Source organism: Coregonus lavaretus, assembly GCF_964263955.1.
Source record: "Coregonus lavaretus genome assembly, chromosome: 6".
Taxonomy (NCBI): Eukaryota; Metazoa; Chordata; class Actinopteri; order Salmoniformes; family Salmonidae; genus Coregonus; species Coregonus lavaretus.
In genome coordinates this window covers 28,278,814-28,302,162 of record NC_139993.1, presented here as the reverse complement: position 1 = coordinate 28,302,162, position 23,349 = coordinate 28,278,814, and the positions used below count along the sequence as shown (strand labels likewise).

The following is a 23,349-nucleotide window of genomic DNA, read 5'->3' as shown; positions in this document are numbered from 1 at the left end:
AATCAAACAAAAGAGATTAGGCGTTTTCCTCCATTTCCTTCTCCTGCTGACTCACTGTGTGGCACGCAGTCACCTGTTCAGCTCACCTTGTACACTTCTGTCATTGTAAGGCCCTCCTTCCTGCTCTAGCTCTCTCCCAGACTCTCTCCCTCATGGTCCTAGAGCCTGCCCCTCAAGTCATCCTCTGGACTCACCTGACGGTGTCGGAGGACGGGCTCATAGTAATGGCTGGAACGGAATAAATGGAATGGTAATTTAACTCAAACGTGTTTGATACCATTCACTCCATTCCAGCTATTGTTATGAGTTGTCCTGCACTCACTCAAATGTATGCACTCACTAACTGTAAGTCGCTCTGGATAAGAGCGTCTGCTAAATGACTAAAATGTAATGTAAAATGTCCTCCTCTCAGCAGCATCCTGTGGTGCGCGTGTTTTACATTATGTCAGTATGTGAGAAGGTGAAATAATATCACTCAAACATTTAGTTGAAAGCAGAACATTTAGCACATGATTTTCTTCCTGGAACTTTCAGAGATAAGCTTGTACAAGACAATAATTGCATAATAATGTATGCAGAGTGTCTACACTCAGGATATCCTGTGGTTAGAAATACACAGGGGAGAGGGGGTGGGAGAGAGTATATATATATATACACACACACAGAGAGCAGGGATGGGTGGGGATGGAGAGAATTATCTCTTCCATTTCTCTCTTCTTCCTTCCTGTGACACTAGGAATACTGTTGCCTTCTGCTTTGCCACCTATACACAGTTGTGAAGCGAGCTAGAAAAACGCACACACACACAAACACGGGAGCTGCTGGGTAAATCAAATGACATTTTATTTGTCACATGTGCCGAATACAACAGGTGTAGACCTTACCGTGAAATCCTTTCTTACGAGCCCTTAACCAACAACGCAGAGTTGAAAAAAGTAAGAAACATTTGCTAAATAAACTAAAGGAAAAATAGTAACACAAAATAACAATAACGAGGCTATATGCAGGGGGTACCGGTACCAAGTCAATGTGCAGGGGTACGGTTTAGTCAAGGTAATTGAGGTAATATGTCACATGTAGGTAGGGGTAAAGTGACTATGCATAGATAATAAACAGAGAGTAGCAGCAGCGTATGTGAAGAGTGTGAAGGAAGGTGAACGTATGTGTGTGTGTGGCGTCAATATGCATGTGTGTTTTGTGTGTGTGTGTGTGTGTGTGTGTCTTGAGCCTTGATGCTCCGGTGTCATCTCTGTGTGCAGGCAGGCAGCCTTGGGCTACTGGGGCCTTCTTCTGACCTCAGCACATTCCCCAAATACCACAGACCTCATTATATTCTCCATGTGGGAGGATGTAGGTACAGTTTACATCTACAACCACACACAGACAGGCTGAGAGATATTGAGAGACCAATAAAGGAAAAAAGTTCACAAGGAATCATCATCATCCGCCGTTCGGCTCTGATGGAAAACCTGGCTGAGAAGTCATCTAGCCAATTCAACTAGACTGACAATTCCACATCTATGAAAATAAAACCGGATTTCGCCCAGTCGGAGGCATAAGCATCTGAGCAGAGCTCACTTTTGGACCAGTGGTCGGTGCAGTGTGTTCATTGCAGGGGAACAGAAAACCGAATAAATGTTCCTACCTTGATGTTACAGGCCTGTTCCATGAGCCTGCGAGCGTTCTCTGCAGCCCGGTAGCGTTTGGGCAGCTGGACCCGGAAGAACTTCAGTGCTCCCTCGAAGTCAGCCTGGAGCAAGTCTTCCTTAGATGTCTGTGGGGAAAAGACAACAAGAGAAGCTCAGCCAATAGAATAGGGTATATATAGTATCCATTCAACTAAATCTGCTTTGTGTTTGGCCCAAACTTTGCACCTGTTTTTTTATAGAGGGTATTAAAAATGCAAAGCAAAGGCTTGAAGAAAGAATAAGACATTACGGTTAAGTATGTTGCAGCCTCTTTTGTTTTGCACCTAGAACAAGCGCTTAGTAAATCGCAACCAGAGTGCTTATATTTGCAGGGCTGTTACAGAAAGCGTAGAAGTAGCATTTTAGCTCCCTTGACATAAGAAAGTCTGAAAACATGACACTACATCATCAAACTTAGTCGGTAATAGTAGTATTCTGCAATAATACTACATATCTGTTAGTGTCACATGCCAACAGAGTTAGAACAGGTTGACTACCATGGCAATAACTGCAATAGCGCCACCCGAAGGCATACAATGCATTGTCATAATGATGATCCAAAATTAGACTCACACAAAACGCAACATTAACAGCCCAAGCTATTCAACAACATAACTACATTACAAAAACATGTTGAAACATGATTTTCACTAAGGAGAAATCTAACGCCCGCAGTGGCCCTCGCAGGGTAAGATTGGCCAACCCCTCCTATCCAGTCTCAGTCCCTGTCCTAGTCTCACCGCCAGAAGTCGGGGAACGAAGAGGCGGTGGCCCATCCCCAAGAGCCCCATCACCTTACAGACAGAGTCTGTCTCCCCAGCCTTCTCCTCCGCTGAACCCCCTTCCTCTGCCCCCCAGCTGCCCTTCCGCACCGCTGGGGTCATCACCGGGGGTGAGGGTGGGGTGGTGGGGGAAATGGAGGGAGAGGAGGGTGGAGAGCGAGAGGGGGAGGGAGGGTCCCGCTCTGGGGCCAGGGTGGCCAGCGTGCAGTCCGAAGTCCCGGCTACGTCCAAGCTAAGTTCGTATCAGGGTCTGCGAACTCGGGCCAAAACTTGAGGTCAGGGTCCAGCAGAGATGTTTTTCTTTGGCTGTTTAGCAATGCACACTTTACAGACGGTCTTTACAAATGACAGCAGTGACCTTTTGGGGGAAAGAACAGGTCGATAGTTCTGGGCGGTGACACACACAACACAGTGAGGTATTGGATGGGAGCTTCTCTCAAGACTGTCATCCCCGATGATAATACAAACTCAGCAAAAATAGACCATAAATATAATGATTTTCAAAGGTAGAGAGGATCCAGCGGGTTTGAGCAGCATAGAGAATCAGTGAGTTCGTTGGGTTCATCATGTCCATTCAGTAAGCCCCACTGTCAAAGAGCCGACACAGCCCCTAGGCCTGATAACACTATAGTCCCTACCTCACAACTGACCAGAGCATCCAGCATAGTGTAGATCTGGGGTGCTATCACTGTGATTCAGCCAGAGAAATATTACACAGTCACGGTTCTGAAAAGATACTGATCCTGTTTCACACTGCTTTTTTCCAAAATTCTAAAAACGGGCACGCCGTTGCCTAGCAGCAAAACAGACGGCACATGATTCGGCGGTTTAAACAGAGGACAGGTAATAAGTCTTCCACTTTTTATCCTCCACTCTCCTCCTTCAAAAGAGAGAGAATCCCTCTTTCACAACCAAGCCCCTATTCCCAGGACTTCGCATAAATGAGAAAAGAAAGCAAGGTACTTTTATATCACCAGTCCTGTTGTAACGATATAGACATATAGGCCACAGCAGGCAAAGTAGATGGATTGAGTTTGCTTCAGAAAGTCCATCTATAAAAATCCCTTCCAAATGATGTAGTCCCTTTACACACACACGAGTGGTCCTTTCTGATGTAAAACACTTTGGAAGCTGAGGGGAGGAAGTGACTAGAGCTTGTTATGTTTGCGTGTGTTTCGATCAGCCACACAGCCTTAGCTAAAAGCTGCTTCCGTCCCAAATGTGACGTCTTGGAGACGTGTTTGTTTACAGCTGACCGGTCCTTACAGTCGATGGTGAATCAGAGTCAGAGAGGAAACAGACGTGGTGCTGGAGATCACATTAGATCAGGGAGAGGCAGAGGAGAGAGGATGGCTCTGGCAGTGAGCTTTAGCAGGACACTGGGCACACAAGCCTGTATGTGCTTGTGTATGCGTGCATCTCTCTTCTTCAGGAAATCCTTCACTTCAACAGAGGAGCACTGAAACAGCCACTGCCCTTTGTTCACAGAAACAGCAAGGCTTCAAAAAGGGACTCCTTCACCTAAGACTCCAGCAGAGCAGACTTCCATAACAAAAACACAGCTAGGGTAGAAATCCTTCCAGTCAAAGTAAAGGTTTCCTTCCAGGTCCTTTGCAGAACAGGAGGGTCCTTTGCTGTGTCTAACAATGATGGTCCAAAGCCTCTGCCAAAAAGGAGAGCAGGGGACCCCTGGAGTCACAGGTCGGGTCACGGATAGGCGAGGCAGGAGGAGAAGCAAAGCACATCGGTGCTCCCTCCTCCCTCCTACAGCACTCACCACCTAAAAGGCCCTGCGATGCTAACAGCTAATGGCTAAGCCTACTGCTCGTGCTGCTCCAATGCAGAAGTCTGGTCTGGGGCTGGGCGGGAGGACGGCTGAGCATGCGCGCAAAACACAGAGGGAGAGAGACAGAGAGCATGTGACCGAAAGACTGAGAGGTGCTAGAAGACGAGGAGGAGTACAGAGGGAAGGAGGACAGGAGGAGGGGGGAGGGAAGGAGAGTGAGAGGGGGGTCCGTGGGTTGATGCGTTCGTGGTAGACATCGCTGAAAACAAATTTAAAACGGGGCCTCCCCCCTTTTCTGCACTGCTGTTAATGGCTAACGGATGCTACTGCCGCTGCTGTGCGCTCCAAATGGACTACTGCAGACAGGCAGGGGAGGGCAAGTGCACAGAGGGAGGGAGGTGGGGGGGAGGGGAGAGAGAGAGAGAGAGAGAGAGAGAGAGAGAGAGAGAGAGAGAGAGAGAGAGAGAGAGAGAGAGAGAGAGAGAGAGAGAGAGAGAGAGAGAGAGAGAGAGAGAGAGAGAGAGAGAGAGAGAGAGAGAGAGAGAGAGAGAGAGAGAGAGAGAGGGGAGCGGGAACCTCAGGGGGGAGAATGCCGTCATAACTGACCAATAGAAGAGAGGCAGTGGAACCCCTTTACTCTACCCACTCCCCATCCCTCAAACATACACGTTTATCGCCATCCTCATGGTATCTCCCTTTTAATATACAATCTCTCACACACACAGACAGACACACACACTTCATTGGCATGAAAGCACTACTCTGTTGTTGCCGGAGGCTTTTTAAAATCTAACAACAAACCGTAGTAGGTGTATCATCCCCGAGGAGACACTGTGTAGAGACAGTGTATCAGCTCAAACAGAAGGAGCTATCGCCCTCCCAGTAGCTGCTAGTTCACATCACACATGGTTTCTTCCCACAAAGCACTTTCTCTTTCCTCTCCCTCGCTCTCTTCTGATGTATTTTTCTCTTTATAACCATCTCCCTCTCTCTCTCTCTCATCGCTTTCATTAATAGCAAAGACATCCACCTCTCAATCACTCTCTCTCGCTCTCTCTCTCTCTTCATTTCCCTTTCCACCCGAGGGTCTGATGTAGTGTGAAGAGAAGGACACAGTAGGTTTCTGTGGACATGACACACTCCATATGGTCCTGTTATCCTCACTGTAACCCATTTCCCCTCGGAGTGATTCAACGAAATGACATGGAAAAGTCACATTCGCAGTGCAATCATGACAAACTAAACAACTGAATTGAAACAAGCCACTCTAACTTTATACACAGGTCTAATTGCAAGGTTTTCAAATAGAGACCTTTGTACATTCCAAAATCAATTACATAGTCTCTCTTAAAAAATGTATAGATTTAAAAAACGGAACAACGTCCAAACAATTGAGTGTCGTTTTTTTGGTCAACATATAGGCAACCTGCATTCGTCAGGAATAGCACAGCATTTGCAGTACTCTGATACACAGGGGAGACCATTCTTTGCGATGCCCTTGCAAGGCAGGTAGCTTAGTGGGTAAGCGCGTTGTGCCAGTAACCTAAAGGTCGCTGGTTCTAATCCCCGAGCCGACTAGGTGAAAAATCTGTCGATGTGCCCTTAAGCAAGGCACTTAACCCTAATTGCTCCTGTAAGTCGCTCTGGATAAGAGCGTCTGCTAAATGTATAATAAATAAAAGAAATACTACTGTGTTGAATCAAAGGAGACACAGCCCCATGCATCTCTGCATGCTCCTTGATTCTAGAACAACAATGTTATGCAGCAACTTCGCCTAATTCTCAGTGAAATATTGCATTTTGACATTTACATTTTAGTCATTTAGCAGACGCTCTTATCCAGAGCGACTTACAGTTAGTGAGTGCATACATTATTTTTTATTTTTTCATACTGGCCCCCTGTGGGAATCGAACCCACAACCCTGGCGTTGCAAACGCCATGCTCTACCAACTGAGCTACATCCCTCTTATGAAATCAATATGACCTCCTTAAGATCCCTGCATGATACGGATAGATCGGCAATGCCATTCCCATCCCAACATTCGTGGTGGTATCAAAACAAGTAGATTGATACCATCATAAATGGATCTGCTAACAACAATATAGTATTTAGCTGATCTAGCTCATCATTCGATATCCTGATTTGTTGTTTCATCATATTTCACCACATCTATTTCCATGGCAAACTATAGTTGAAGGTGAACAAAATTAATATATTTCATTGAAATGTTTGAAAACGTTTTGCACTGGAAAACTAAAAATATTGTTTGGATATTTTTTGTTGTTGAAAATTGTATTATCTTTATTAATGATATCATGAATAGGAATGGTGGAGTTGTCACACACGCAGCTATCAGAAATGTATGGAACGGTTTGCTCTATTCAAAGTTACAACCAACTGATTGCAGTATTACCACAGAAATGGAGGAGTGAAAGGGGGAGAGGGTAGGGGATTTGTTTATTTGGCCTATATTAAAAACCAGACTGAAAAAATTGCATAAATAGGCAAATATACCAGTTTATTTTGAGGACCAAAATGTTGACAGCCGCACAATACAGGTTACAAAATAGCTGGGAATCGATTTTTCAAAACACAAAATGGTTGATTTTTCAATTTAAATTATTATACAAAACTCTTGCCACCAACAGAATGTTATACTGTATATATGGGGCATACAACCATCTCAGCTCTGCAGATTTTGCTGCAAAGAAACAATCATTAGGTAACTTATACTGGTATTGCCCCCATTTAGCTCGTTTCTGGTCACAGGTTCAGGAGAGGCTGAAAAATCACAACATGAATCTAAAACTAAACCTACAAATAGCAATGTTGGGCGATTTGGAAAGCCATAGTCAATCAATTAACAATATAATGAAACTCTTAGCAAAAATATTCATCTTTAATTTACAATATGGATACTATGAGATTATAAAAAGGTTCAGAATTCATGTAAGATGTATTCATGAATCACAGCACAGCTGAAAAATATATGGCACATGGAAATCAAGAGAGGGTGGTCTACGGAGCTAGATGGGATGGGCTGAGAGTAGCTGGGATTGAAAGCTCATCTGTAATAGTTATGACCGAAAACACCATATATCATGTATATCGTATATGTCTGAGTACCTTTTAATGTGTAATGTGTATATCAAACAACATTTATGTCATGTAATACTGTGTATAAAAGTACCATGTATGTGAAATATATGAATAATGTTTATGTAACAAAATAGCTGTATTTTGTTACCTCCTGACCTTGGGCAACCATTATCCCATTCATTCCAAGATGAAAAGCTGCCAACTTTACCATGCCGTCAACTTTTTGACGCCTTTTCGTTATATCTGAAAAGTATTGCCGTTAACAAAGCATGTACTTTTATTTCCGCCAACGCATTAAATCATGAACATTCTATTGTTGTCCGACATAAAACTCGTCCTCGTCATTCAAAAAGCTTCACAGAATTCTCAATTTAAATGTATGTAGTTCTGTCCTTGAGCTGTTCTTGTCTATTGTCATAGAAATGCTTTGGCATTCCGCTTGGGGGAAGGCAGACTGTGCATCTTCCATTTCATATTTTTTTTCTTGACTAACAGGTAAATATTTAAAAGGACCTTATATTTAGCTAATAAATGATGGGTTAATATGCATACGTTTCTAACTTAAACTACAAATTGCTAGAAGGCCATCTGTCTTCAACCAAAATAACTGGTGGGGAGTTTGAAAGGAGAGAACGTGTGCTATGGTGTGATCACATTGGCTGGTGATGATACATTTACTGCAGTATTAGACCTAATATTTAGCTAATTAATGGTGGGAGCCTGTGCGCAATTAAGCAAGCCGCTCAGCTTTTCCTTTAATACTGGAGTGGCAAAAAGCTATAGGCTACAATATCTTGTTGTGCATTTATGTTTTGCTACGATTAGTCCGATTTAGATAACTGTCTGCTGCTTCTATAAATAAATAAAAAACAGTTGGCGAGGACGTTTGCTAGCCAGCTATCAATGTGCATGCTATCTAACAAAGAGGAGTGAGAGTAAAATAAAATGAAACGTGGATTAAAAAAAGCGACATTTTCAAAGAGGGTGTAATTTCTTTACATTTTTTACATTTTAGTCATTTAGCAGACGCTCTTATCCAGAGCGACTTACAGTTAAGTGAGTGCATACATTTTCATACTGGCCCCCCGTGGGAAACAAACCCACAACCCTGGCGTTGCAAGCGCCATGCTCTACCAACTGAGCTACAGGGGGACCAATGATCCGAGGGAGCAGATTCTATGTTTTCTAAAGCACATACAAGGACCTACAAACAAAATAAATGAGGGCATGGGCTCTGTTTCAAAATTTTACTTGTTGTGTCTTGTCTGTAACTAACTACTGATTTCTTGGCTGCACAGACCAGTAACATAATTAAACTCAAAATATGCTATTCAATTCTTTTGAAAATAAAATGTCTTAGTCTAATAATGTTTCTTAAAACCTGCTTAAATGAATTAATATTGGATTTCTTTGTGATGTGTATATTCAATGGATTGATTAAAATAGACGCCCACCCACATCGGCACATCCCTACTCCCACTCGTCACCGGTGCCGGCATGCGCACAACAGGATGTATAAAAGGCTTATGCCAGCAAGAATGTGGTAAAAATGGGACTGTTTGAAAGGTGGTCATAAACGATGGCCAATTGTTTTTTACAGGAAACATACTGTCACAATTCTGTCTGAATTAGGTATATGTGTCTCATCTCGCCCAGCAGTTCTGTCTATGGACTGCAGAGGGAGACATATGCAACTATTCCACTCTCACACCACATTCCTCCATATACATCATATACTGACTGACATAGCAGACACTCTTCCCATGCATTTACTCTGTATTACTCAACACTACAGAAAAGTGTTTCAGTGAAAAGGTTACTAAATAAGAGAGAGGATGGGGGTCCGTATATTGAGTCTGGTAAAAAAAAACAACAGGAAAATATATATTTTTAAATTTTCTCAAATTAGTTAGAATTTGGGGTGGATGAACTGATCCTAGATCTGTAGTTAAGAGCAACTTCTACCTCCATATGAACCTTAGCACAGTGTCAATCTTGGAGGTCAAAAAGCTTCTCAGAGTGCTGAGGTAAGATCAGGTCCCCCTATCCATATAATCTTATTCAATGCGATCTAAAAGGCAAAACAGATCTTATATGAAATAAAATGTTATTTGTCACATGCTTCATAAACTAACATGCCCTTCCCAACAATGCAGAGAGAAAAATTGAGAAACAATAGTGAGGAATAAATGCACAATGAGTCGAACGATAACGTGGCTATATACACAGGGTACAAGTACAGAGTCAATGTTGTTGTTGTTTTTAAATCGCACTGCTTTGCTTTATCTTGGCCAGGTCACAGTTGTAAATGAGAACTTGTTATCAACTGGCTTACCTGGTTAAATAAAAAAATAAAAAAGAGTCAATGATAACGTGGCTATATACACAGGGTACCAGTACTGAGTCAACGATAACGTGGCTACATTCACAGGGTACCAGTACCCAGTCAACGATAACGTGGCTATATTCACAGGGTACCAGTACCGCGTCAACGATAACGTGGCTATATACACAGGGTACCAGTACAGAGTCAATGATAACGAGGCTATATTCACAGGGTACCAGTACCCAGTCAACGATAACGTGGCTATATACACAGGGTACCAGTACCGCGTCAACGATAACGTGGCTACATACACAGGGTACCAGGACAGAGTCAATAATAACATGGCTATATTCACAGGGTACCAGTACCGAGTCAACGATAACGTGGCTATATTCACAGGGTACCAGTAACTGAGTCAACGATAACGTGGCTATAGTCATAGGGTACCAGTAACTGAGTCAACGATAACGTGGCTATATACACAGGGTACCAGTACCAAGTCAATGATAACGTGGCTTGCGAAAGTATTCACCCCCCTTGGCATTTTTCCTATTTTGTTGCCTTACAACCTGGAATAAAAATGGATTTTATGGGGGTTTGTATCATTTGATTTACACAACATGCCTACCACTTTGAAGATGCAAAATATTTTTTCTTGTGAAACGGACAAGAAATAAGACAAAAAAACAGAAAACTTGAGCGTGCATAACTATTCATCTCCCCAAAGTCAATACTTTGTAGAGCCACCTTTTGCAGCAATTACAGCTGCAAGTCTCTTGGGGTATGTCTCTATAAGCTTGGCACATCTAGCCACTGGGATTTTTGCCCATTCTTCAAGGCAAAACTGCTCCAGCTCCTTCAAGTTGGATGGGTTCCGCTGGTGTACTGCAATCTTTAAGTCATACCACAGATTCTCAGTTGGATTGAGGTCTGGGCTTTGACTAGGCCATTCCAAGACATTTAAATGTTTCCCCTTAAACCACTCAAGTGTTGCTTTAGCAGTATGCTTAGGGTCATTGTCCTGCTGGAAGGGGAACCTCCGTCCCAGTCTCAAATCTCTGGAAGACTGAAACCGGTCTCCCTCAAGAATTTCCCTGTATTTAGCGCCATCCGTCATTCCTTCAATTCTGACCAGTTTCCTAGTCCCTGCCGATGAAAAACATTCCCACAGCATGATGCTGCCACCACCATGCTTCACTGTGGGGATGGTGTTCTCAGGGTGATGAGAGGTGTTGGGCTTGCGCCAGACATAGCGTTTTCCTTGATGGCCAAAAAGCTACATTTTAGTCTCATCTGACCAGAGTACCTTCTTCAATATGTTTGGGGAGTCTCCCACATGGCTTTTGGCGAACACCAAACGTGTTTGCTTATTTTTTTCTTTAAGCAATGGCTTTTTTCTGGCCACTCTTCCGTAAAGCCCAGCTCTGTGGAGTGTACGGCTTAAAGTGGTTCTATGGACAGATAATCCAATATCCGCTGTGGAGCTTTGCAGCTCCTTCAGGGTTATCTTTGGTCTCTTTGTTGCCTCTCTGATTAATGCCCTCCTTGCCTTGTCTGTGAGTTTTGGTGGGCGGCCCTCTCTTGGCATGTTTGTTGTGGTGCCATATTCTTTCCATTTTTTAATAATGGATTTAAATTGTGCTCCGTGGGATGTTCAAAGTTTCAGATATTTTTTTATAACCCAACCCTGATCTGTACTTTTCCACAACTTTGTCCCTGACCTGTTTGGAGAGCTCCTTGGTCTTCATGGTGCCGCTTGCTAGGTGGTGCCCCTTGCTTAGTGGTGTTGCAGACTCTGGGGCCTCTCAGAACAGGTGTATATATACTGAGATCATGTGACAGATCATGTGACAGTTAGATTGTACACAGGTGGACTTTATTTAACTAATTTTGTGACTTCTGAAGGTAATTGGTTGCACCAGATCTTATTTAGGGGCTTCATAGCAAAGGGGGTGAATACATATGCACGCACCACTTCTCCGTTATTTATGTTTTATCATTTTTTGAAACAAGTTATTTTTTTCATTTCACTTCACCAATTTGGACTATTTTGTGTATGTCCATTACATGAAATCCAAATAAAAATCCATTTAAATTACAGGTTGTAATGCAACAAAATAGGAAAAACGCGAAGGGGGATGAATACTGTGTCCCATAATGTACCTACATTCCATACAGAACCAGGCTAATAATCTTTCAAATTAGCATGCCCTTGCAGGGCTTGACATTCAGGTATATTTACCAGTGGGACACCGGGCCAGTGCCAACTGAAAGCTACTGGCCCGAATGAAAAGAATACTGGCACGTGAAAGCAGATGATGCGTGCATCATTTAAATGTCATCTTTAATTTGCAGGCTGAGCAAGTAGCCTATAATGACCTACCCTCCATATACAAATAATTACATTTTAACTTGCCAATATCATTATTGATTGTTTGGAAGCGGAAAAAACATTTGCGCAACATCGAAAAGGGTATTTTTGGTAGCGATTTTCAACAGCCTGTTGTAGGGCCTCTTAAAATCAGTTTTATCTTTTGGTAAATTCCGTTTTCCAGGTTAAATTTTTTTTATATAAAAAAGCAAAAATGTGATGTTATAAGCCCACAACAATGCTTAAACCACATCAAGAGACCACTTTTGAGGTATAGGAACAATAAACATAAAAAAAAAGGAGGGTGTCGTTGCCCTTTAATTCAATTGTGCGCCTAGCAAGAGACCGTTGTGTTTGGCTAGCAGTGTTTTTGTACTGTACAATGTAGGCTACATGTGATGGCAGAGTATGCACACAAATGGCCCACGATTGATACAAATCATCATGATATCTTTCTGCCAGGTAGGCCTACTTTGCAGTCAACATTTAATTGGGAAGATTTTTTGGGAAAGCCTTTAGAAATGTTAATTCAAACAGGGCATGATGGCTGAATTGTGCATCAAAGATTCAACCAAGACTTCGACCTAAACTTTTTGAATACCTGGTCTGCATACCCATTGCTGTTTGAATACATCTTGATCTCATATATATATATATATATATATATATATATATATATATATATATATATATATATATATATATATATATATATATATATATATATATATATATATACACATATACACACAAGTATTTGATACACTGTCGATTCTGCAGGTTTTCCTACTTACAAAGCATGTAGAGGTCTGTAATTTTTATCATAGGTACACTTCAACTGTGAGAGACGGAATCTAAAACAAAGATTTTAAAGTAATTAATATGCATTTTATTGCATGACATAAGTATTTGATACATCAGAAAAGCAGAACTTAATATTTGGTACAGAAACCTTTGTTTGCAATTACAGAGATCATACGTTTCCTGTAGTTCTTGACCAGGTTTGCACACACTGCAGCAGGGATTTTGGCCCACTCCTCCATACAGACCTTCTCCAGATCCTTCAGGTTTCGGGGCTGTCGCTGGGCAATACAGACTTTCAGTTCCCTCCAAAGATTTTCTATTGGGTTCAGGTCTGGAGACTGGCTAGGCCACTCCAGGACCTTGAGATGCTTCTTACGGAGCCACTCCTTAGTTGCCCTGGCTGTGTGTTTCGGGTCGTTGTCATGCTGGAAGACCCAGCCACGACCCATCTTCAATGCTCTTACTGAGGGAAGGAGGTTGTTGGCCAAGATCTCACGATACATGGCCCCATCCATCCTCCCCTCAATACGGTGCAGTCGTCCTGTCCCCTTTGCAGAAAAGCATCCCCAAAGAATGATGTTTCCACCTCCATGCGCTGGCTTGAGCAGGGGGACCTTGCGTGCGCTGCAGGATTTTAATCCATGACAGCGTAGTGTGTTACTAATGGTTTTCTTTGAGACTGTGGTCCCAGCTCTCTTCAGGTCATTGACCAGGTCCTGCCGTGTAGTTCTGGGCTGATCCCTCACCTTCCTCATGATCATTGATGCCCCACGAGGTGAGATCTTGCATGGAGCCCCAGACCGAGGGTGATTGACCGTCATCTTGAACTTCTTCCATTTTCTAATAATTGCGCCAACAGTTGTTGCCTTCTCACCAAGCTGCTTGCCTATTGTCCTGTAGCCCATCCCAGCCTTGTGCAGGTCTACAATTTTATCCTTGATGTCATTACACAGCTCTCTGGTCTTGGCCATTGTGGAGAGGTTGGAGTCTGTTTGATTGAGTGTGTGGACAGGTGTCTTTTATACAGGTAACGAGTTCAAACAGGTGCAGTTAATACAGGTAATGAGTGGAGAACAGGAGGGCTTCTTAAAGAAAAACGAACAGGTCTGTGAGAGCCGACATTCTTACTGGTTGGTAGGTGATCAAATACTTATGTCATGCAATAAAATGCAAATTAATTACTTAAAAATCATACAATGTGATTTTCTGGATTTTTGTTTTAGATTCCGTCTCTCACAGTTGAAGTGTACCTATGATAAAAATTACAGACCTCTACATGCTTTGTAAGTAGGAAAACCTGCAAAATCAGCAGTGTATCAAATACTTGTTCTCCCCACTGTAGGTCCTGGATGGCAGGAAGCTTGGCCCCAGTGATGTACTGGGCCATACGCACTACCCTCTGTAGCGCCTTACGGTCAGATGCCGAGCAGTTGCCATAGCAAGCGGTGATTCAACCCGTAAGGATGCTCTCGATAGGGCAGTTGTAGAACTTTTTGAGGATCTGGGGACCCATGCCAAATCTTTTCAGTCTCCTGAGGGGGAAAAGGTGTTGTCGTGCCCTCTTCACGACTGTCTTGATGTGTTTGGACCATGATAGTTCGTTGGTGATGTGGACAACAACGAACTTGAAACTCTCCACCCGCTCCACTACAACACCGTCGATGTTAATGGGGGCCTGTTTGGCCAGCCATTTCCTGTAGTCCATGATCAGCTCCTTTGTCTTGCTCACATTGAGGGAGAGGTTGTTGTCTTGGCACCACACTGCCAGGTCTCTGACCTCTTCCCTATAGGCTGTCTCATCGTTGTCGTTGATCAGGCCTACCACTGTTGTGTCGTCAGTAAACGTAATGAGTGCAGAGCAGCGCGTGTGCACATTTGTTGATATTCTTTGCTAGTTAGCAAGTTATTAGCCCAGTTATAGATAAGTATAGGTCAGCAATGGGGAATTACTGCAAAACGTGTAGGCTACATTTCAAGCTGTCTTTGAAAAGCCAGTCAGGTCAAACTTAATTAAAGGGGCAGTGTTGTATTTTGAAACGGGCTTGAAAATGCAAATAAGCCAATAGGCAGAGGGGTAGCTTATATTATTACCATACAGAGAATTAGACAATTTTCTTTTCTTTTGTAAAATGGTTTCTTGCATCATTCAACGCAATACAATGCAATTTACAGTCACCTATTTGGCCCATGGTGTTACAGACCAAATAAAAAGTCCTTTATAATATAAAAACATTTTTAAAAGTCTCATGCAATGTAGGCCTGCATTGAACACCACATATAGGCTACTGTAGGCTATATCATAGAAATCAAAAGCTATTTCCATGTGAAAATGTTATGGGATTTGCTTCACTGGTTTTGTTGGTAGGCCTACATTATGCTCAAATAGCCACAATAGCCTATTATTGGCTACCGTCTAAAACTGTAAGGGTACAGCCTCAGTGTTCACTGTAAACATGCGCCGGAAGTTGAACACAATTCTTACAACATTCAAGTTTCCGCTCACAATACCTAAACCTTGCTCAATGCCCCCAGAATTTTGAGGGGACATTGGTCACAAATGCGAGTGTTTTGGTCGCAGTTTTGAGCCCTGACTCAAAAGCCTGACTCCAGAGACTCTTTGTGAATACAGGCCCTGGTCTAGGTCTCTGATGTGTGTGTGCTTCGTCTAATACCATTACAGGATTTGTCTGTAATTTCAAATCTAAGGAATTGATTGGAACCCCAGTAAATTAATCAAAGTAAAGGAAGTCAATCATACCTTGAGGAGGGCCAGGGCCACGTTGAAGATGATGTTCAGACCCTAAGGAAGAGAAGATTATTATATTGTCAATTGTCACTGGACATAGTCTTCACACACACACACACACACACAGCTCAGACCATCACCTAAACACATCTGTCATACAGTGGTGTTAGATAAGGCATGGATCAATTGTTCTCACCAACTGTCTTCATATCAACGGCTTTACCATTTAAAAGTCATGCCAATAAACCATGTAGTAAATGTTAATGTTTTCTTGCTATAGGCTTAATAAGGTTAAAATGATCTTCAAAATGAAAGACTCCTTCAAATAAATACTTATGAAAGTGCTGTGCAGCTTTCGTGTTAGGGCTAAGAAAAAACCCACTTAAAAATGACGTAATGATACTTGTTGTACCGGTGGAATGCATGTGTGGCTATCAACCCATCTAATGTTGTACGTTCATTCATGACATCATCTGTATGCATACGCGCTGGAAAATAAACTGTCCTTTGGGGATAAAGAGGACTCCTTAGGAAACGTTATGGTAACATTACACTCATGTTAATGGAACGCCCACCTCTGAGGATGCAAAGGCACCCCCGACTGCCAGTACCGAGTGACATAATCATCTTGAAGTGAAACAGACAGTCCCTCTCACAGACAGGTGGGGCTGCATCATGGCCACAGAGTGACGAATGAATGAATGACACACACACACACATACACACACAGAGATAGAGCGAGAGGGGAGAGAGAGAAATTGTAAGAAGGAGTAAGGGACAAGGGTCATAGACTAACAGATAGAGGGAGAACACCAAAAGGAGAAAGCAAGAGAGAGCGACAAAGAGAGAGAGCGACAAAGAGAGAGGGCGACAAAGAGAGAGAGCGACAAAGAGAGAGGGCGACAAAGAGAGAGGGCGACAAAGAGAGAGAGCGACAAAGAGAGAGAAAAACAGAGGGAGAGCTAGCGAAAGAGAGGCGTGAGGGAGAGCAAGCGAAACAGAGCGAGAGAGAGTGAGAGAGGATGAGAGAGGGAGCGAGTGAGAGAGAGAGAGAGGGAAGGAGAGAGCGTGGATGCTGAAGTCAACTCCGCATGGGAACACCTGTCTCCATCGCTCCGACACCCCGTTCACATGGCAACACTGTGCTAAAAATATCTCCCCATCTCTATAAATAACTGAGGAAAGGGCCTCTCTTTCTCCCCCTCTTCCCCTCCCCTTCCTCCCTCCATCTCTCACTTTCTTTCTCAAAAGGCTCTAGATGGCGCTGGGGTGTCGGGGAGTCAGAGAGCGAGAGAGAGGGAGGGTGGTGCGTGTGTAGACTGAGTGAGTGTGTGTGTGTGTGTGGAGTGAGTACGTGAGTGAGTGGGTGATTGTGTGTGTGGAGTGAGTGAGTGTGTGTTTGAACACAGTCTACCGACAAACTTTCACATGCAGCGTGCCATACTAAGCTGGAGCCAAACAGAGTCAGCAAGTGTGAGAGGAGGTTTTATTGTTGAGGAGAAACACACAGTCAGGCGCACTTGCACACACACCTCGCACCACACAGACACACCTTGCGGCACACACACAAACACCTCGCACCACACACATACACGGATACACAGAGAGCGAGAGAGAGAGAGGTGTGGAGAAATGAAAGGGAAGACAACACAGGAGCACACAATCAAAGGAGAAGAGAGAGAGAGAGAGAGAGAGAGAGAGAGAGAGAGAGAGAGAGAGAGAGAGAGAGAGAGAGAGAGAGAGAGAGAGAGAGAGAGAGAGAGAGAGAGAGAGGAGTGACAATGACAACATAGAAATCAGATTGAGGCATGGGTAAAGCCCAGAACAATAAGAAAGAGAGACAGAGGTATGGAGAAGGAGAGAAGTAGAGAAAGAGAGATATATTAGAAGGAGGCAGAGGAGAGAGAAGCAGATTCTCATCACACGGCTCAATGGCTGAGAAACGCCAAGGAAACTATTAATTGTTCTGCCCGGGGGACGAGAGAGGGTGGGAGAGGGGGATGAAAGGAGAGAGGAGGAGAGGAAGAAGAGAGAGAATCACAGAGAGAGAGAGGTAAGGAGAGAGGGTGAAGAAAAAGGGAGGAGGAGAGGAAGTGAGAAAATCACAGAGAAAGAGACAAAGGCCCAAGTTTCCCTTCTCTCCTGTGGTACCAGGTCTAAAGGAGGGCTGAGAAGAGAAATAGGCAGAGGGTATACTACTATCTTGAAGGGCCTTTGGGGATTTGATGGGTTTATCGTGCTAGAATGGTTCTCACTTCTCATTGTCGTTATTGTTCCAAGGTAAACATTAGCTTTAAGGAGGTACAAAAAGGTGTGTGAATAGTGAAGAGTCGTGTAGAGTTGTTCAAAGCCTAGGGTGGTAGATGGAAGGGTGAGAGTAAGGTTAAGATTAGTGCTTACCAACTGCAGTTTGGGTTAGGAGTAGGGTTAGGGTGAGGCCCAGTGTTGGGGTTAACAGTAGGGTTAAGGTAAGAGCCAGTGTTGAGGTTAGGACTAGGAGTAGGACCAGTATTGGGTAAGTGTTGGGGTTAGGAGTAGTGCTAAAATGATATTCAATGTTGTCAAACTTCTTACCTCACACAGTAGCAGGTCAGTGATGTGGAAGACCATGCAGAGGGGGAACTTGGCAGTGAAGAGTGTGAGGAACCACTGAGATGCGTACATGTGGGCCTCCAGGTTCAGCTCCTGGAAGTGGGACCACAGCTCTGGGAGCTGCTCCTAGAGATGGGAGGACAGGAGAGAGGAGAGGAAAGAGTTCATTTCACGTACTATACACTGAGTATAGAAAACATTAAGAACATGACATAGGCTGACCAGGTGAAAGCTATGATCCCTTATTGATGTCACTTGTTAAATCCACTTGAATCAGTGTAGATGAAGGGGAGGAGACAGGTTAAAGAAGGATTTTTAAGCCTTGGGACAATTGAGACATGGATTGTGTATGTGTGCCATTCATAGGGTGAATGGGCAAGACAAAATATTTAAGTGCCTTTGAAGGGGGTATGGTAGGTGCCAAGCGCAACGGTTTGTATCAAGAACTCTAAGTAAGAGTGCATCACACAGAGGGGAGAGCGTTCATTTCACAGTACTATATGTCAGGCAGTCAACCAATCGAGAGAGAAGAGTGAGTGAGAGTAAGAGAGGGAGAGAGAGCGAGAGCGAGAGAAAAAGTTGGTCTTAAATGCCATGCCGAGCGTAGCTACATCCGACTTTGGGATCAGATTTGAAACCTGTTGCACCAACAAAATAATAAGACTAGTTGTAGCTATGTCCGGCGTAAGCAATGCTCATTCTTGAGATTTGATACTTCATAATGATGGTTGCTAGGCAGCGCCAGTTACTAGGCTGTTACCATCCTCGTGGCAGTTTGCGAGGCATGTCACTTCGACCATCACGTCGCAAAGACCACGGTCCATCACTACGCATGCACATTTTCAATTCAAGACATATTCTAAATGGTTGCTTACTGAAAGTCCCAAAGTTATCCAACCGTACATGCTAAGCAATAATATCCAATAATAGTGTGGTCAACGAGATGATAATTTCAGCACCGTTTTGATTGGGACAGCGCCATCGCGCTGCTTTGAGACAAGCATGGGGACTTGTCTTGATAAATCAATGTCAGATTTTTGTTTTCACTGAATCTCCATTTAGATATTTGGTTACAATTAGACTGGAAAAATGCTAGCTAGCTAAGTTGAGGTGAGTATTCATCATCATTAGTCGAGTTTGTTCATCTATTAGCAGGACTGATCAGAACATTTTGCTAGCATGTTATGTAGCGTAGTAGTCGATTATTTTGCTCTTTACTCGCATAGTAGCCTAGGCCTACTCCCCGACCAAAAGCCTGTGACTTGTCGGATAATCAATCAATGGGATTTTGTTTCACTGAATCTCCGTCTGTATATTTGGTTAATTGATCTCTGGCTGGGTAAATAATTGGCGGTGCACCTCTGTTTGCTCATCTATCACGGATCAGAAACGTTCAGCATGCTAATCATACTAAGTGTGTGTTTGTCAGCTTCTGCGTGTGTGTGTGTGTGTGTATTTGCAACCGTGCACATTTGTGTACCAAACGCTCCTTTTATGAACTCAAACACAAAGCCAATAACACTTCAGCACCCAGCCCAGTGTGGAAATGTAGTGTGGAAATGTAGTGAGGAAATGTAAGAAGAGCAGGGTTGGCGGAAACAGTGACTATGTCCCAAATGGCACCCTATTTCCTAGATCGGGGTAGGCAACCCTGGTCCTGGAATGCCGCAGGCACTTCACATTTTTGATTTAACCAACCTGGAAGACCAGGTTTGTTGAATTTACGCAGTCACTAAACTGATTAATTAGCTCAGTTGGTCAGGTGTGGTGCCTAGTTGGAACAAAATCCTGCAGTACCTACGGCACTCCAGGAACAGGGTTGCCTACCCCTGCCCTAGATAGTGGGATGCAGACATTCTTTGCTGTGAACACTGGCTTCCTTCCACCTGTATGCCAACCCTTAGCTATCAATGCTCATACTCCTTAGCTTCGGGAGCTTGTCAATACTAACCCAGTGCAGCTTGGTGCTGAAAAAAAGCCGACTTAGGAGGCTAACGAGGATTTCCGTACAAAATTAAACTCCAATTTGGAATGGATTCATCCTAATATCTAACCTACGACTGGCACTTACATGAATAGTCAGTCAGTGTTCTTTATAAGGTGCATGGACCATGGGTGAGAGTCTGCAGATACACACACACGCTGATCCAGTGGTGGAAAAGTACCCAATTGTCATACTTGAGTAAAAGTAAAGATACCTTAATAGAAAATGATTCAAGTAAAAGTGAAAGTCACCCAGTAAAATAGTACTTGAGTAAAAGTCTAAAAGTATTTGGTTTTAAATATACTGAAGTCTCAAAAGTAAATGTAATTGCTAAAATATACTTAAGTAGTAAAAGTAAAAGTATGAATCATTTCAAATTCCTTATAATAAGCAAACCAGATGGCACCATTGTTTTTATTTTAATTTTTTCGGATAGCCAGGTGAACACTCCTACTCTCAGACATGGGTGTCAGGGAAAATGTATGGAGTAAAAAGTACATTATTTTATTTTGGAATGTAGGGAAGTAAAAGCAAAAGTAGTCCCAAAAAAATTGTAAAGTACAGATACCACCAAAAACTACTTAAGTTGTACTTGAAAGTATTTTTACTTAAGTACTTTACACCACTGCGCTGATGATGTGCGTATGTACACACACACTAAGATAAGAAAGCTAACCTGAAGCAGTCGTTCTAGCTGGTAGAACTTGCAGTGCAGGTCCTCAAAGTTCTTCTTGTAGAGCTCCCTCAGGCCGTACTCATACATGATCTTCACCAGCACACAGAATGCCTGCTCCTCAGGCATCTACATCCACAGGACGGAACAGAACCAGAAGAGGGTTAGATAGAATACGAACGGAGGGATGACAGAAGATGTGTGGGAAACAGGAAGGTAGGGGCGGCAGGTAGCTTAGTGGTTAAGAGCGTTGTACCAGTAACCGAAAGGTCGCTGGTTCTAATCCCCAAGCCGACTAGGTGAAAAATCTGTCGATGTGCCCTTGAGCAAGGCACTTAACCCTAATTGCTCCTGTAAGTCGCTCTGGATAAGAGCGTCTGCTAAATGACCTATTTATTTAATTATAGGAAGTCAAGTTGTTTCCTTCTATTCCTTGACTTATTTCATTTTACAAATGTCAACATAAAACAGGATATAGTTAAGATATATACACTACCGGTCAAAAGTTTTAGAACACCTACTCATTCAAGGGTTTTTCTTTATTTTTACTATTTTCTACATTGTAGAATAATAGTGAAGACATCAAAACTATGAAATAACACATTTGGAATCATGTAGTATGCAGTAAAGTGTTAAACAAATCAAACTATATTTTATATATTCTTCAAATAGCCACCCTTTGCCTTGATGACAGCTTTGCACACTCTTGGCATTCTCTCAACCAGCTTCATGAGGAATGCATTTCAATTAACAGGTGTGCCTTTTTAAAAGTTAATTTGTGGAATTTCTTACCTTCTTAATGCGTTTGAGCCAATCAGTTGTGTTTTGACAAGGTAGAGGGGGTATACAGAAGATAGTCCCGTGTAGCTCAGTTGGTAGAGCATGGCGGTTGCAACGCCAGGGTTATGGGTTCGATTCCCACGGGGGATTAGTATGAAAATGTATGCACTCACTACTGTAAGTCGCTCTGGATAAGAGTGTCTGCTAAATGACTAAAATGTAAAATGTAATAGCCCTATTTGGTAAAATACCAAGTCCATATTATGGCAAGAACAGATCAAATAAGCAAAGAGAAACGACAGTCCATCATTAATTTAAGATATGAAGGTCAGTCAATACTGAACATTTCAAGAACTTTGAACGTTTCTTCAAGTGCAGTTGCTGAAACTGGCTCTCATGAGGACCGCCACAGGAATGAAAGACCCAGAGTTCCTTCTGCTGCAGAGGATAAGTTAATCAGAGTTACCAACCTCAGAAATTGCAGCCCAAATAAATGCTTCACAGAGTTCAAGGGAGGCCAGCGGTCTAAGGCACTGCATCTCAGTGCTTGAGGCGTCACAACAGACCCCCTGGTTCGATTCCAGGCTGTATCACAACCGGCAGTGATTGGGAGTCCCATAGGGCGGCGCACAATTGGCCCAGCGTCGTCCGGGTTTGGCCGGTGTAGGCCGTCATTGTAAATAAGAATTTATTCTTAACTGACTTGCCTAGTTAAATAATCTATTAAGGTTCCAACCGCCGTGTCTTTGTGAGATGCGGTGTGGGTGAACGGATGATCTCTGCATGTGTATTTCCCACCGTAAAGCATGGAGGAGGTGGTGTTATGGTGTGGGGTGCTTTGCTGGTGACACTGTCTGTGATTTATTTAGAATTCAAGGCACACTTAACCAGCATGGCTACCACAGCATTCTGCAGCGATACGCCATCCCATCTGGTTTGGGCTTAGTGGGACTATCATTTGTTTTTCAACAGGACAATGACCCAACACACCTCCAGGCTGTGTAAGGGCTATGTTACCAAGAAGGAGAGTGATGGAGTGCTGCATCAGATGACCTGGCCTCCACAATCCCCCGACCTCAACCCAATTGAGATGGTTTGGGATGAGTCGGACCACAGAGTGAAGGAAAAGCAGCCAACAAGTGCTCAGCATATGTGGGAACTCCTTCAAGACTGTTGGAAAAGCATTCCAGGTGAAGCTGGTTGAGAGAATGGCAAGAGTGTGCAAAGCTGTCATCAAGGCAACGGGTGGCTATTTGAAGAATCTCAAATATATTTTGATTTGTTTAACACTTTTTTGGTTACTAGATGATTCCATATGTGTTATTTCATAGTTTTGATGTCTTCACTATTATTCTACAATGTAGAAAATAGTAAAAATAAAGAAAAGCCCTTGAATGAGTAGGTGTTCTAAAACTTTTGACCAGTAGTATATAATGTCGACATTTAATCTCTAAGGCTTTTCTCAATAGACAATGCACTGCCACAAACATAAGTAGGATAAATTCTTGGTGGAATTTATTGTCACTTGAAAGTGTTGTCTGTCTGTAGATTGAGAGGGACATTTCCTCCAAACATTATTTGTCCCACTGGGGAAGAGTTGGGAAACAGTTGGAGCAAAAGAGGAAGGTGAGAGAGGGACTAAAAGAGAAAGGAGGATGAGGTGTGTGAGTAAGAGAAGCAAGGTGAGAATCTGGTGTGTTTGAAAGAAAGCCAGAA

The 23,349-nt window shown here is 43.1% G+C and overlaps 1 protein-coding gene across 2 annotated transcripts in view; it reads right to left on the bottom strand.

The window, feature by feature from the left end:
* Positions 1-23,349, bottom strand: part of rabgap1l (RAB GTPase activating protein 1-like) — a 141,744-nt gene that overhangs the window by 21,576 nt on the left and 96,819 nt on the right. For both annotated transcript variants that reach the window (XM_084162974.1, XM_084162975.1), the window contains exons 9-12: positions 20,857-20,982; positions 18,179-18,322; positions 15,617-15,658; positions 1,646-1,774 (exon numbers count right to left, since the gene is read on the bottom strand). In XM_084162974.1, coding sequence (XP_084019100.1) covers positions 1,646-1,774; positions 15,617-15,658; positions 18,179-18,322; positions 20,857-20,982 — 441 coding nt within the window. The remainder of the gene's footprint in view (positions 1-1,645; positions 1,775-15,616; positions 15,659-18,178; positions 18,323-20,856; positions 20,983-23,349) is intronic.